Below are 13863 nucleotides of genomic sequence, written 5' to 3'. Positions count from 1 at the left end.
TCATTTCCATAGCTCTACTTATCACATGTATTTTGTTTCTTTTGTAGGTGTGTATTAAAAATGGATCATCACTGCCCTTGGTATGTCCCTTTGATTCATTTCTTTACTCTGAAAGGGTCAAAGTTGCTCAAAATGCCTACTCTCCTAAGCATAGTTTTAACATGTTTGTTTCTCTAACCATAAATCACTGGGTCTTGTATGTACATGGGGGACAGGGGAGGCATAACATTTTAAAGCAAAAATAAGTAATACCACCAAAGGTATGGTAGTAAATTCCTAGGCTCACAAAACTAATGGTCTTTTGTCTGTTGGCTTTAGTAGTTGAGTATAGTAATGAAATCAAGTACAAACAGTTCTCTTCTTTGACATTATACAATTCATTCTGTTTTTAGTTATCTTGATGTTTAAAATATTATTAGATTATTAACTTCAGCAATTCTTCTCCAAATTTTGAATGTCTGACTTAGAGAACAAATCTGAAACCATCTAACTACAGAGAATATGTCATTCTATACTAAGTGTAGCTGTTAAGATTGCAATATGTTTTCAGCATCCAAAATTCAGGTTTTCTTGGGTGGATCAGGAACTAGTCCAGAACTATTAAGTAGGCCAGGTGTCTACACCTGTAAATGAAAAGAAAAACAAATGAGACATGAACTTGTTTTTCCAGTCTGTTTCTATTAAGGGGCTTCTGTTTCTGTTGAGTTTCTACACAGCACATAATGAAGCAGCAGGAGTAACGTACTTCCATTGCTGTGTTCACTTATGTATCCATGTGTTCTCAATCAATGGATCCTGATTTCAAATTACTTTTTCTTTTTTTTTTTAGGGTTAATAATTGCATTGGATTTTCCAACTACAAATTCTTTCTTCAGTTCTTAGCTTATTCTGTTCTCTACTGCCTGTACATTGCTACAACAGTCTTCAACTATTTCATCAAATATTGGAGAGTAAGTTAAATAACCCTGAAAGATCACCCCCAAAACACATACCTACTCCAATCTGTGATGTTTTCCAACTTTTCTTTTTACATTTTGAAATAGCTAAGGTAACCAGAAAGGAAGGCACAAAACAAGTTTCCCCATGTTGAATATTCTGAGATTTAGGAGTTAGTTAATTTAAGGATTCTGCTAAAACAAATTACTGTCATACAGGAGAATCTTGTTAAGATCTTTAGGAACCTAACCCCTTGACTCTTAGTGATTCTTTACAATGTACTTACCTAGTCAAGTTTAAAAAATTCACTTCTTCCCGGGGTGTCTGGGTGGCTCAGTGGGTTAAGCCGCTGCCTTCAGCTCAGGTCATGATCTCAGAGTCCTGGGAGCCTGCTTCCTCCTCTCTCTTAGCCTGCCTCTGCCTGCTTGTGATCTCCGTCTGTCAAATAAAATCTTTAAATAAATAAATAAATAAAAATAAAAAATAAAAAATAAAATAAAAAATTCACTTCTTCCCAATTATAGATTTTAAAAATGTTGAAACTGATTTTGAATCTCTAGTTTTCTAAGAAAAAGGATACTAAAGTATTCCCTCATTGTCAGAAAAGACTTTCTTACTTCCTGTTTAAAGGAGAGTTGCAAAATTCCTACTGGACAGAAAGATTCATTGACTCATCTTCACACATGACCAAACTGAAATGGGAAGTCTTATTTGAAATTTGTATGACAAACACTGGGTTGGGAATTAGGAAAACTGAGTTCTAATACTGGCTCTGTTACCTGCTTCACTGGCTCATCGCCAAGATCAAATGAAATATGATTTTGATGATTATAGGGAAATCTAAAAGAGAATTTCACATTTCTTCTACTAAATTTCAATCATATCCCATCTATTTCCAAAAGAATTGAAGGCAGATTTTTACTTTACGTATGTGTGTTGGGTCTGGCAGCAATATAGTGAATTTTTTTTTTAATTTCATGCCAATGGACTCCAGAGGTTATCCCCCTCCCCACAATTCCAGTACAGTAGTTAAAATATCATAACCTTCTATGATGGAGGTTGTCCAAACTGAACCTAAATAGCAAAAGACAGATGTAGGCAGAGCTATTAGTTATTACTGTGGGAATTGTACAAGAGCCCATATATTAGGAATATCTCACATTAAGTGAAGAGATAAAGCAGCAAGGAAAGAATGTGAATCCTGTGACCAGGATAGGCGGAGCTATTAGTTATTACTGTGGGAATTGTACAAGAGCCCATATATTAGGAATATCTCACATCAAGTGAAGAGATAAAGCAGCAAGGAAAGAATGTGAATCCTGTGACCAGATTAAAGATTATAATAAACTGGAGAACAATGGAGAAAGACAGGCAGTGAGAACCTAAATACCTGAGAATAGTTAAATTATTAATTAGTGCTTTGATCCTGACTAGTATAGAAAATACAGGATAAAAAATTATAGTGAGTTAGAGAGGAGAAGGGAGTTGGGGGAAATTGGAAGGGGAGGTGAACCATGAGAGACTATGGACTCTGAAAAACAATCTGAGGGGTTTGAAGCATTGGGGGATGGGAGGTTGGGGGATCCAGGTGGTGGGTATTAGAGAGGGCACGGATTGCATGGAGCACTGGGTGTGGTGCAAAAACAATGAATACTGTTATGCTGAAAATAAATAAATAAATAAATAAATTCTCATGAATTCATACACGGGAAAAAAATTATAGTGATATGTGCTTTCCATTTTCCCAACTTTCTTAATCAATTCAGATATTTAATGACTTTAAGAATCAGGAATTATGGGGTACCTGGGTGGCTCAGTCGGTTAAGCATCTGGCTTCAGCTCAGGTCATGATCCCAGGGTCCTGGAATCAACCCTACATCAGGCTCCTTGCTCAGCTGGAAGCCTGCTTCCCCCTCAGCCCCTTCCCCTGCTCATGCTCATTCTTTCTCTCTCTCTCTGACAAATAAATAAAATCTTTTTTTAATTCTTCAAGATATAAAAGTATAAGCAGAAATGAAATTTTCTCATAAATTTTCCCCAAATACAAAATATTTCATTATCTTGGCATCTCTTCTTTGGCTCCTTTTCACATCACAGGATCTCTTATCTATTGTTCAGGTTTTCATGAGCTGTTTGACATCCCATTCACACTGAGCTACTACCCTGAATGTAAAGAAAATCTACCGTATCCAATTCAGCAGGGAAAGTGTCAACCTTGGTCATCACTACAGTCCTTACTTGGTCTTCACAGTAGGGTAGTGTTTAAGAACTCATAACAGAGTAAACAATGTTGCATTTTACACATTTTGCCTTGGTCCTCCAAGCCAGTCAGTCATCAAATACCACAGTGCCAGCCATCCAGGTGATGTATGTTTTTTTTTTCACTCTTGAAATATAATATTTGGATGTGAATTAATTACCAAAAATATGTCAGTATTCACAAGCACAAGATGAACATGGGCTTGTCCTTTTCTTATTCCTTCATTTTTCTCTACAGTAGATTAGCTCATGCCTGACAAATGGGACATAAAAGAAACTGTCTTGGCTTGCTCTCATAATGAAAAGGGTATTGACAATTCAGAAAAATGCTTCTTTGCAGTCTCTCCATTCAGAAAGCACTTTGAGGTGGTTTAGAGAAGGCTTTCTCAGTTTAAATTGAGTCTCACCTTAAAATAAAAAGAAAACACTTCCATGTATTCTATAAACCATGTATCAAGGTGACTAGTGGTTCTCCTAAGAACAGCAACCTCTATTTGTAGGATACTTTACCATTTTCAGAGCACTTTCATATCTATTGTCTCATCTTCTTCTTACCACAACTTTATAAAGTACACAAAACAGGAATTGTTAGTCTCATTTAAAAATGATAAAACTGAGGCTCATAGTAGTTAAGTGACTTGCTCAGGATCACCCAGCTTTAAGTTTCAAAATCAGGACTGGAAGCTATCTGATCCTAAGCCCAGAGATCTTAAACACTATACCATACATATCCGCCTGCCCTTTATGGTCCTGCTATGGAGAAGCTATAGCTCCTTTGGAATAAAGAATTTAGAACACAATCATCGGCCATTTTTTCCTCTATATATTATCTTGAAGAGTAGCTACTTTGATAGGAAATTGATCTTTTGCTTTATGAAAAAAGTAGTAATATACACCTTCCACACTGGGCCATGAATCTCCACATAGAGACTATTAATTATTTTAGAACCAAGATAGTAGTATTATTCTACCAGTATTCCCCTGAATGTTTCTAGTGGTTGTTGCTTTGAGTAATTTAGGTTAGTTATCTCCTGGGAAGGTAATTTTGAACACAGGGCCATCAACCTCTTCCAACAATAAAAGGGGGGGGGGAGACTTTATCAAGAGATACCCTTTAGCAGACAAAAGACTATAAGAGTAATTACTATAAAAGTAATTAGGAAAGGGAAAGAATCCCAGCTTAGCTACCCAAGGTCTGAACTGAGTTTCTATCAGCCCCTCTTGCCTAGACATTTCCTATTACCCATTCAACCTGAAAGACAAGAAGTAAAGTAAATGTAAGCTGTAAAAGCTTTAACAAACATACTCAAAAAGTAGAGATTATGAAAGCAAAAACCCAGCTAGGCAAAAACCACTACAAAACTGTACATTAATTTTTTCTATAAACTCAAAAAAAAAAAAAAAACACAAGCCAATCAAATTCAGTTTGGGTGCTTAGGCCAAGATTTTGTGGAGGGATCATTTCAGAAAGGAGCTTCAGATGAAGTTTTCTGAAGGTTGAAGTCCTTGAGATGACTGTGTCCTGGGTGCTCTGTCCCTATGCAAATTTTACCCAGAATACTTGTCAGCTGAAAACATCTGACTAACTGACTTCCCCTAATCTTCATCCTTCAAACATATATACTGTGAAAGATCCCCAAAATTTCCTTACATCAAAATGATTAAAAATCTTCTCTAAGAAAAAAAAAAAATCTGTGCTATCTGAATTTTCCAAGTGTTTCCAAGTCTTAATTTTTTCCTTCCAAACTGAAGTAGAACTAGATCCTAATGTTAACACCCACTTCAGTCAAGAATCACCTTTAACTTTACTGCTCAAAGCATATGGAAATTCTTTAATGCAATTAATCATGCCAAAACAACGATCAGCACAGGAAAGAGGGGAATAAAAAACTTCTTACTCCAAAACTGAAAATGTTTTCTAAAGTTCTCTTTAGAAGATAAAATGTTACACAGTATGCATGCTGGTTTATGGCTGCATGTAAAAGAAGAAAGCTGGTACTACATGGAAAATAAGATGTCCCAAATAACTATAAAAGTGTTTAGCTACCTACTTTTACAATTGCCTGTCAAATCCTGCTTGATTTTACTGTTTAAAGAGCAATCTCACCGGTTGTGATATACCAACACATTCTACTTCAGCTATAAAAAACAACCACACAAAATTTTCAGTAGCTTTAAAGTCAGATTATAGCTTATAGGTAGAGCATTTTGAAATTGTACCTATGTGTTTTAACTTCCTATGTGTATTATTGTGCTGTTTTCAATATACATATATCCAAAGAAATATGACATATAAAGTATTTCAGAATAACCCATTTTGAGACAAGAGGATGAACCATATAACCTCAAAATCACCTCTGCCCAGTGACTCATAATTTGCAAACTAAATGGAGTACAAGCTTTAAGAAGTTGCATACCAGTTATGGCCTGAATATACCCTTTTTATACTACTATTTTCTAATTTTTGCAGTATATACTGTGTTTTACACTGAACTTAATCAAGGATCCAATTTCGGCTTTGTAAGCTGAAAGTATAACCATAATGAGGTATGGTAATCAACAGAAAGAACTTTTATAAAAATTTTATAAAATCTATTTTTTAATTATAGCTAGACATTTTATACATATGAGAAAAGTGCTAACATATAGAAAAACTAGCCAAGCTGTATCACTTTAATTCGTTGTTTTTATTTGTTTATTATTTCTGTTCTAGGGGGAATTGCCCAGTGTTCACTCAAAGTTCCATGTTCTTTTCCTCCTCTTTGTGGCCTGCATGTTTTTTGTCAGCCTTGTGATTCTCTTTGGTTACCATTGTTGGCTTGTCAGCAGAAACAAAACCACCTTAGGTAAGACTGGTTATTAAGATGAGGGAAGAAACACATTAATGTATATAATAGTGACCTACAAATTATTCCTAAGGAAGAGAAAAAGTCCCACTGAAGCATTTTATTTATAGTGACATTCCTTTGCTTCCAAACTGAGACAGATGTAAACATGTTTAACCAAACTGGAGAGCCATAATGAATAAATAAAGCATTATTAAATGAAACCTCACACAAAACCAAAATGGATCATTGCTCTTTACAATTCACATTGGGTAATAACTCCCCAAATTCATGGCTTGAAAAATTTCTGAAAGGTGTTCACATGAGGAAGTGGAGGAAAAATCAGTACAGAAGGGAACATCAAAAGAGAGAGGTGAAGGTTAATAAAGATAAAAGAATCTAAATTATTGAGGGCATCCAAAGATAGAGTGCTGAGAAAGAATCTAAGCCGAAAAATCACGATATCTACAGTCATCAAGGGGCTTTGGAGGACTGGGAATATGATAAATACACTGAATAAGCAAGTTTCTAGAAAATGAGTACAAGAGATGAACATTTTTTTGGTTACTCTACACTCCAGGCTGTTATTTGGAGAATTATATTTCTGATGGATTCCAATGAAACAACTTTATTTCATGTATAGTGAAACAAATATTTACATTGTATACAAATAAATGCAGTAGGAGTGAGGAGAAAGTGTTGAATGTTTAGCTAAGATAGATTGATTGAACAAAGTTTAGTACAAAAGCCAGTATACATTTGAAACTCATTCACTAATAATGCTAACAGCTAAAAAAATATTTACATTCCTTTTCTAAACCAGATATTTGTAGCACTTAGTTGCTAGGTGGTAGATGAACACATTTGACTTAGACATAACTGCAAAGTAGAGAAGTACTAAAGACTCCACGATAACAGAATCTGAAAACAAAGAACAAATGGGAGAAGGCTAGATGCAGCCTGTCCAACAGTGAAAGTATTTTTTGCTTAATGGGATAAATATGTGTCTAGAAATAAGGGGCACTAACATGGTCTAATTCCTCAGTCTTTGAGTTGATTATAGTTCACCTGTTGACATTTTTACTGGAATAAAACTCAATTTCTTACATTGCACGTTTTAGTGTGAACATCTTCATTTCTGAAATGTTTCAAAACAAAATCAATGTTATTACCAACTCTTCATGCTTCTTTACTTTAGTCCCAGCTCTAAAAATGGAGACCATTGGGCAGCTGTTTCCACTTAGATTCAAATAAATACTGTTCAGATTGTTCTTTCACTCCTTAAATGCAGCCACACAAAATATATAGTTACCCCATGGCTCCTTATAATAATTTCTACCATTATGTGTTTCCTCTGTCTTTTAAAAAAACAGAGTATCAATTCTTTGCATTTAATGACAAAATTACTTTGTATTAAGTAATTAAACTGGTTGTTTAAGTAATTTAGCAATAACTAAGAATAAGAGGCCCATGCTACCACAACAAAAAGATATTGTAACATCAAATCACATTCATGGAGAACTGCAAGATCATGATAGTCCTGAAATTTGTTCCTTTATTGCTTTCTTCCTCTTTTCTTCAACTCCCCTATCCTGCCCTAGAGGCCTTCTGTACTCCAGTGTTTACAAGTGGCCCAGAGAAAAATGGGTTCAACCTTGGCGTCATCAAAAATATCCAGCAGGTGTTTGGCGATAACAAGAAGTTCTGGTTAATACCTATTGGGTCCAGGTAGGTAATTATTACCACTGAAAGAAGTTGATGCTGGACCATGCCTTGAAGTAGGAAATTCAGTTTTAATTGTAGTTTGCAGCAAATGACAGTCCAGTAAAAACTCTTTCCCCCAAGTTGTTATTTCTAGGTTAATAAAGAGAAATCAGGAGGTGAGGGTATGATAAATGGACATTCTTATGCTTTGTGGCAGTGTAAACTGGTAGTACTCTTTATAAATAGATTTAGTAGTATGTATCAAAAATCATAATAATCCACATATCCATTGTCCAGTAATTCCACTTCTAAAAATCTATCCTAAAGACAAACTAGGCATAAAAATGTTCATCACAACAATATTTCCAGCCAATAATTAGGAAACATCCAACCTAAATATTCAACAATATGATATATATCCCCATTGACTAGAATATTATGTAGTCTTAAGTAATAGTTATTAAGACTGTCACAATAAAGGGAAATGATCACTCTATTTTAAATGAAAAATGTAGAATTCAAATGGTATGTACTCTGTAATTAAAAATATATACAAAGATATGTACAAGTCTATACAGAAGAAAACAACAGAGGGGAGATATACCCCCAAAATGCTCTAAGTAGATAAGTGGTACCAGTTGGTGTTTCACAGGCTCATTTATTTAAGGTCTATGGTATATCCTACTATCCTGGCTATAAAGTACAAGACAAAACTGTGTTGGTGGGCAATGTTGATTAATAACCATTACCAGCAATTATTTGCACCCCACTAACACATACACACACAAATATACGCACACTATCACTACATCAAAGATCTAAAATGGTCTTCTGTGAAATAAAAAAACAAAAACAAAAAGCCCATTCACTTATAATCAGTATACTTACATCCTCTGTAGACAACTTTCAATAAAATCTGTCAACTTCCAGTTAACCACAATTATGAGTAGAAGAAAAGGCATAGGAAATAGAAAATGAGTAATCCAAAAGTCACTCATATATAAATTTGCAATGGATTCAGGTATATATACTCAAATGTTCAAACTGTAGCCCACTCTAGCCAGAACTAACATAGTTCCCTCCAATGCATCCCATCTGTTGGTGGACGGAGTAATTAACCAAGGAGGTAGCCCTAGATTACCACAGATATCCATGAAGTGGATCCCACCTGAGGGTAATTGTGCCCCAAATCTTCACACCTAGAGATGCTTCACTCTGGCTGTTTCCCATAGTTCCTATTAACCTTTCTGCCATAACAAGCCAAATAATGGGGCATTCAGACATTAATATCTATCACCAATTCATAGCAACTTATCTCCAATATATCAATGATTCTGAATCTCCTAATATTTGTTGAAAACTTAGAACCAAAACAATAAGATAGTTTGATATAAATTCAGGTGATCATCATTAAATTATAATTATAAAGCCTGCAGTGTGTGCATATTGCCATAACTGGACATTGTGGGAAACAAGTTAAACAGCTGTTTACAAACCAAAACAGTTAACACTGGTGCAAACAAGATATAGAAATTGAAAGCAATACAGCAACTAAATGATGCTATTGTAAAACTGTATTCCACCATGGTTTTAATAAATAAACTAAATGGTTTAAATCTTCCTAAGAACCCCCTTCTATTTGTAAGAGATTTATTACATTCATAAAAGGTCTGTGTCAGCTGCAGGAGCTCATTGCCTTTCTTTCCCCAACAGCCCTGGTGATGGACACTCCTTCCCTATGAGGTCTGTGAATGAGTCACAAAACCCACTGCTAGCAAATGAAGAGCCCTGGGAAGACAACGAGGATGAAACACGAGGTAAGGAGGCTCAGAAGGAAGCATTTTCTCCACCTAGCAAAGCAAGTACCAATATGGACCATGTTAATGCAACCAAAGTAGTGTAATGAGAATATAGTATCCAGAAAGATTATATAAGCTTGTCAACCTTATAAGTGCCCATTAGATAGAAAAGGGCAAGTATAGCCAGATTTGTGTAGCATATACAGGTGGCTTAGGTTGGAAGATGGCAGCTTGAAGGTCTCTTAACAGTTTTGTGATACCTTGATTTATAACCAGTCAGATGTCAGGAAACATAATAGAGTGCTATATATATTTATAAACAATTCTGCCAGTTGGTGACTCATGGTGCTTTGCTTGAGTTCATTTAATCAGTGGACAGTAGCTCACCTTTCTCTGCCCTTATTTATATTGGTTAAATTTTCTACATTTTATTCAAGATTTTATTTATTTATTTGAGAGACAGAGTGAACAAGAGAACATGAGCAGAGGGAGAGGGAGAAGCAAACTCCCCTGCTGAGCAGGGAGTCTGATATGGGGCTTGATCCTAGGACACTGGGATCATGACTTGAACCAAAGGCAGACACTTAACCAACTGAGCCACACAGGGCCCCCTAAATTTTCTTTAAAATCATTTGCATTCTCTCTTAGAATGGTTTAAATAGGGCGCCTGGGTGGCTCAGTGGGTTAAGCCGCTGCCTTCGGCTTGGGTCATGATCTCAGGGTCCTGGGATCGAGTCCCGCATCGGGCTCTCTGCTCAGCAGGGAGCCTGCTTCCTCCTCTCTCTCTCTCTCTCTGCCTGCCTCTCTGCCTACTTGTAATCTCTGTCTGTCAAATAAAATAAATAAAATCTTTTAAAAAAAAAGAATGGTTTAAATACACAAAGAAATATATATATATATATATATATATATTTGGTATATGGTATACATATACCATATATGGTATATGTAGGCAAGCCTACATAGGCATGTAGTCTACTTTTCTAAAAGGCAGAGTGGTAAAGGAAAAATGAGAAAGTAGAACTTTGTCCTTCCACCTTTCTCCCACTAGACTTTCGGATCATAATGAGGTGTGTGTGTGTGTGTGTGTGTGTGTGTGTGTGTGTGTGTGTAAAGCTAAAAGTTAAGTTCTCATGTCATATACCTATCACCTGTTCTTTGTCTCCACGTGATGTTATGTTTTCAACTGTGCCTCCAGCATGTGTTTATGTTGCTAATATCAGGCATCAGTGTATAATTTTTAGCAGCTGATCCCAATAATAAAACAACTGACAAAAATTTTGAGAAATTGTAGTACTTGTCAAAAACTGTGCCTGGGGTGAATGCAGCTGATGAGGAAACAGAAAATCACTGATGTGAGGAACAGAGATGGGAAACATGCCTTTATAAGTGTTAACCCTGTTAAATTATCTAGGTCCAGGGTTTCTATCTTAAAGTCCAGTTTTCAAATAAGGCAGCTTACTAGAACTGAGGAAGATAAATCATTCCAAACTTCATAGTTAAAAAGGGAAAGACTTCTTGCCCAGCCACCTGGGAACTTCCTGTATTGACTCCTGCTGACCTTTTATAGAAAAACTGACTATTTTGACTCATCTTCCTTCAACTATCATTCTTTCCATTTTTCTCTTTCAAGTTTTTATTTAAATTCCAATTAGTTAATATACAATGTAATATTAATTTCAGGTATAAAATTTAGTAATTCAACAATAAATAAGGTACAGGGTGCTACCACAACATGTGCCCTTCTTAATCCCTATCAACTATTTAACCCATCCCCCAAACACCTCCTCTCTGGTAACCATATTTGTTCTCTATAGTGAAGAGTTGGCTTCTTGGTTTTTCCTCTCATTTTTCACCCATGTTTGTTTGGTTTCTTAAATTCTGCATGAATCAAGTCATATGGTATTTGTCTTTCTCTGACTGACTTATTTCACTTAACATAGTACTATCTAGCTCTATCCATGTCCTTGGAAATGGCAAGTTTTCATTCCTTTATATGGCTGAGTAGTATTCCATTGTATATACATGCCACATCTTCTTTATCCAGTCATCAGTCAGTGGGCACTGGGGCTCTTTCCATAATTTGGCTCTTGTGGATAATGCTGCTATAAACATCAGGATGCATTTATCCCTTCAAATTAGTATTTTTACATCCTTTGGGTAAATACCAAGTAGTATAATTACTGGACTATAGGTAGTTCTATTTTTAACTTTTTGAGGAACTGTTTTCCAGAGTGGCTGCACCAGTTTGCATTCCCATGAACAATGTAAGAGGGTTCCATTCTCTGCACCCTCACCAACACCTGTTGTTTCCGGTGTTGTTCATTTTGGCCATTCTGACAGGTTTGAAGTAATAGCTCACTGTAGTTTTGATCTGTATTTCTTTGATAATGAGTGATATTAAGCATCTTTGCCTGTGTCTGTCTTCTTTGGAAAAATGTCTGATCCTGTGTTCTGCCCATTTCTTTTTTTTTTTTTTTTTTGATTTCCACACTGCTTTTACTGCAGCTCATATATTCCATATGTTGTACTTACTTCTTACTTTTTCACTTGTATCAAGATATTTTCTATATATTTTTTATACTTTTTTAAATATACTTTTTTAAATTTGACCCATTGTTTAAGTATGTGTTTTTTTGTTTGTTTTTGTTTTTTTAATTTTTTATTTTTTATTTTTTTTTATTTTTTATAAACATATATTTTTATCCCCAGGGGTACAGGTTCTGCCCATTTCTTAAATGGATTATTTGTTTTTTGGGTGTTGAGTTTTATAAGTGTGTTATGTGTTTTAGATACTAACCCTTTATAAGATAGGTCATTTGCAAATATCTTCTCCATTCCATATGGTGCCTTTTAGTTTTGTGGATTGTTCCTTTCGATGTGCAGAAGTTTTTGGTTTTGGTTTTTGGGTTGTTTTTTTTTTTTTTTTTTTTTTTTTTTTTGTTTTGGTTTGGTTTGATTTTGGTTTTTTTTTGTTTGTTTGTTTTGTTTTTTTATTTTTTTTTTTTGTTTTTTTCATGAAGTCCCAATAGCTTATTTTTACTTTTCTTTCATTTCCCTCAGGAGGCATATCTAGAAAGAAGTTGCTTCAGCTGATGTCAAAGAGGTTGCTGCCTGTGTTCTCCTCTAGGATTGTAATGGCTTCCCATCTCACATTGAGGTCTTTCATCCATTCTGAATTTAGTTTTGTGTATGGTGTAAGAAAGTGGTCCAGTTTCAGTCTTCTGCATGTGGCTGTCCTATTTTCCCAATACTCTTTGTTGAACAGACTGTCTTTTTCCATTGGATATTCTTTCCTACTTTGTCAAACATGAGTTGACCGTATAGTTGTAGGTTCATTTCTAGGTTTTCTATTCTATTTCATTCATCTATGTGTCTAATTTCTGTGCCAGTAATATACTATTTTAATCACTACACCTTTGTAATATAACTTAAAGTCCTGAATTGTGATGCCTCTAGGTTTGCTTTTCTTTTTCAAGACTGTCTTGGCTATTCTGGGTCTTTTATAATTCTATATAAATTGTACGATTTTTTGTTTTAGCTCTGTGAAAAACACTGGTGTTATTTTCAAAGGGATTGCATTAAATGTGTAGATTGCTTTGGGTACTATAGACATTTTAAAATACTTGTTCTTCTGATCCATGATCATGGAATGTCTTTCTATTTCTTTATGTCATCTTCAATTTCTTTCATCAGGGTTTTATAGTTTTCAGAGTACAGGTCTTTATGTCTTTGGGTAGTTTTATTCCTAGTTATCTTACGGGTTTTGGTGCAATTATAAATGGTATCGATTCCTTGATTTCTCATTCTGTTGCTTCATTATTGGTGTATGGAAATGCAACAGATTTCTGTACATTGAGTTTGCGTCTTGTGACTTTATGGAATTCATGTATCAGTCCTAGCAATTTTTTGGTGGAGTCTTTTGGGTATTCTATACAGAGTATCATTTCATCTGCAGAGAGTGGAAGTTTTACTTCTTCCTTGCTGATATCAGTGCATTTTAATTCTTTTTGTATTCGGATTGCTGTGGACAGGACTTCCAGAAGTATCTTGAATAACAGTGGTAAGAGTGGACAACTGTGTGTTTGTGAATATGGAGAAAAAATTCTCAATTTTCCCCAGTTGGGGATAATATTAGCTGTGGGTTTTTTATATATGGCATTTATTACATTGATGTATATTCCCTCTACACCTATTTTATTGAGGGATTTATCATGAATGGATATTATGCTTTGTGAAATGATTTTTCCATGTCTATTGAAATGATCATATGGTTCTTATCCTCTTTTTAAATTACTGTGGTATATCATGTTGATTGGTTTTCTAGTAATGAATCAGCC

At 35.1% G+C, this 13863-nt stretch overlaps 1 protein-coding gene across 1 annotated transcript in view; it reads left to right on the top strand.

Annotated features, from left to right (window-relative positions):
- The window catches only part of ZDHHC15 (zinc finger DHHC-type palmitoyltransferase 15), a 191318-nt gene that overhangs the window by 112526 nt on the left and 64929 nt on the right, over positions 1 to 13863 (top strand). Inside the window, exons 6-10 of the mRNA XM_004779927.3 lie at positions 48 to 80; positions 830 to 950; positions 5909 to 6041; positions 7622 to 7748; positions 9438 to 9541. Coding sequence (XP_004779984.1) covers positions 48 to 80; positions 830 to 950; positions 5909 to 6041; positions 7622 to 7748; positions 9438 to 9541 — 518 coding nt within the window. The remainder of the gene's footprint in view (positions 1 to 47; positions 81 to 829; positions 951 to 5908; positions 6042 to 7621; positions 7749 to 9437; positions 9542 to 13863) is intronic.

The sequence above is a fragment of the Mustela putorius genome, unplaced genomic scaffold (assembly GCF_011764305.1).
Source record: "Mustela putorius furo isolate JIRA1106 unplaced genomic scaffold, ASM1176430v1.1 tig00001114_pilon_pilon_pilon, whole genome shotgun sequence".
Taxonomy (NCBI): Eukaryota; Metazoa; Chordata; class Mammalia; order Carnivora; family Mustelidae; genus Mustela; species Mustela putorius.
The sequence above is the reverse complement of the archived record's forward strand: the minus strand, read 5'-3'. Positions and strand labels throughout refer to the sequence as shown.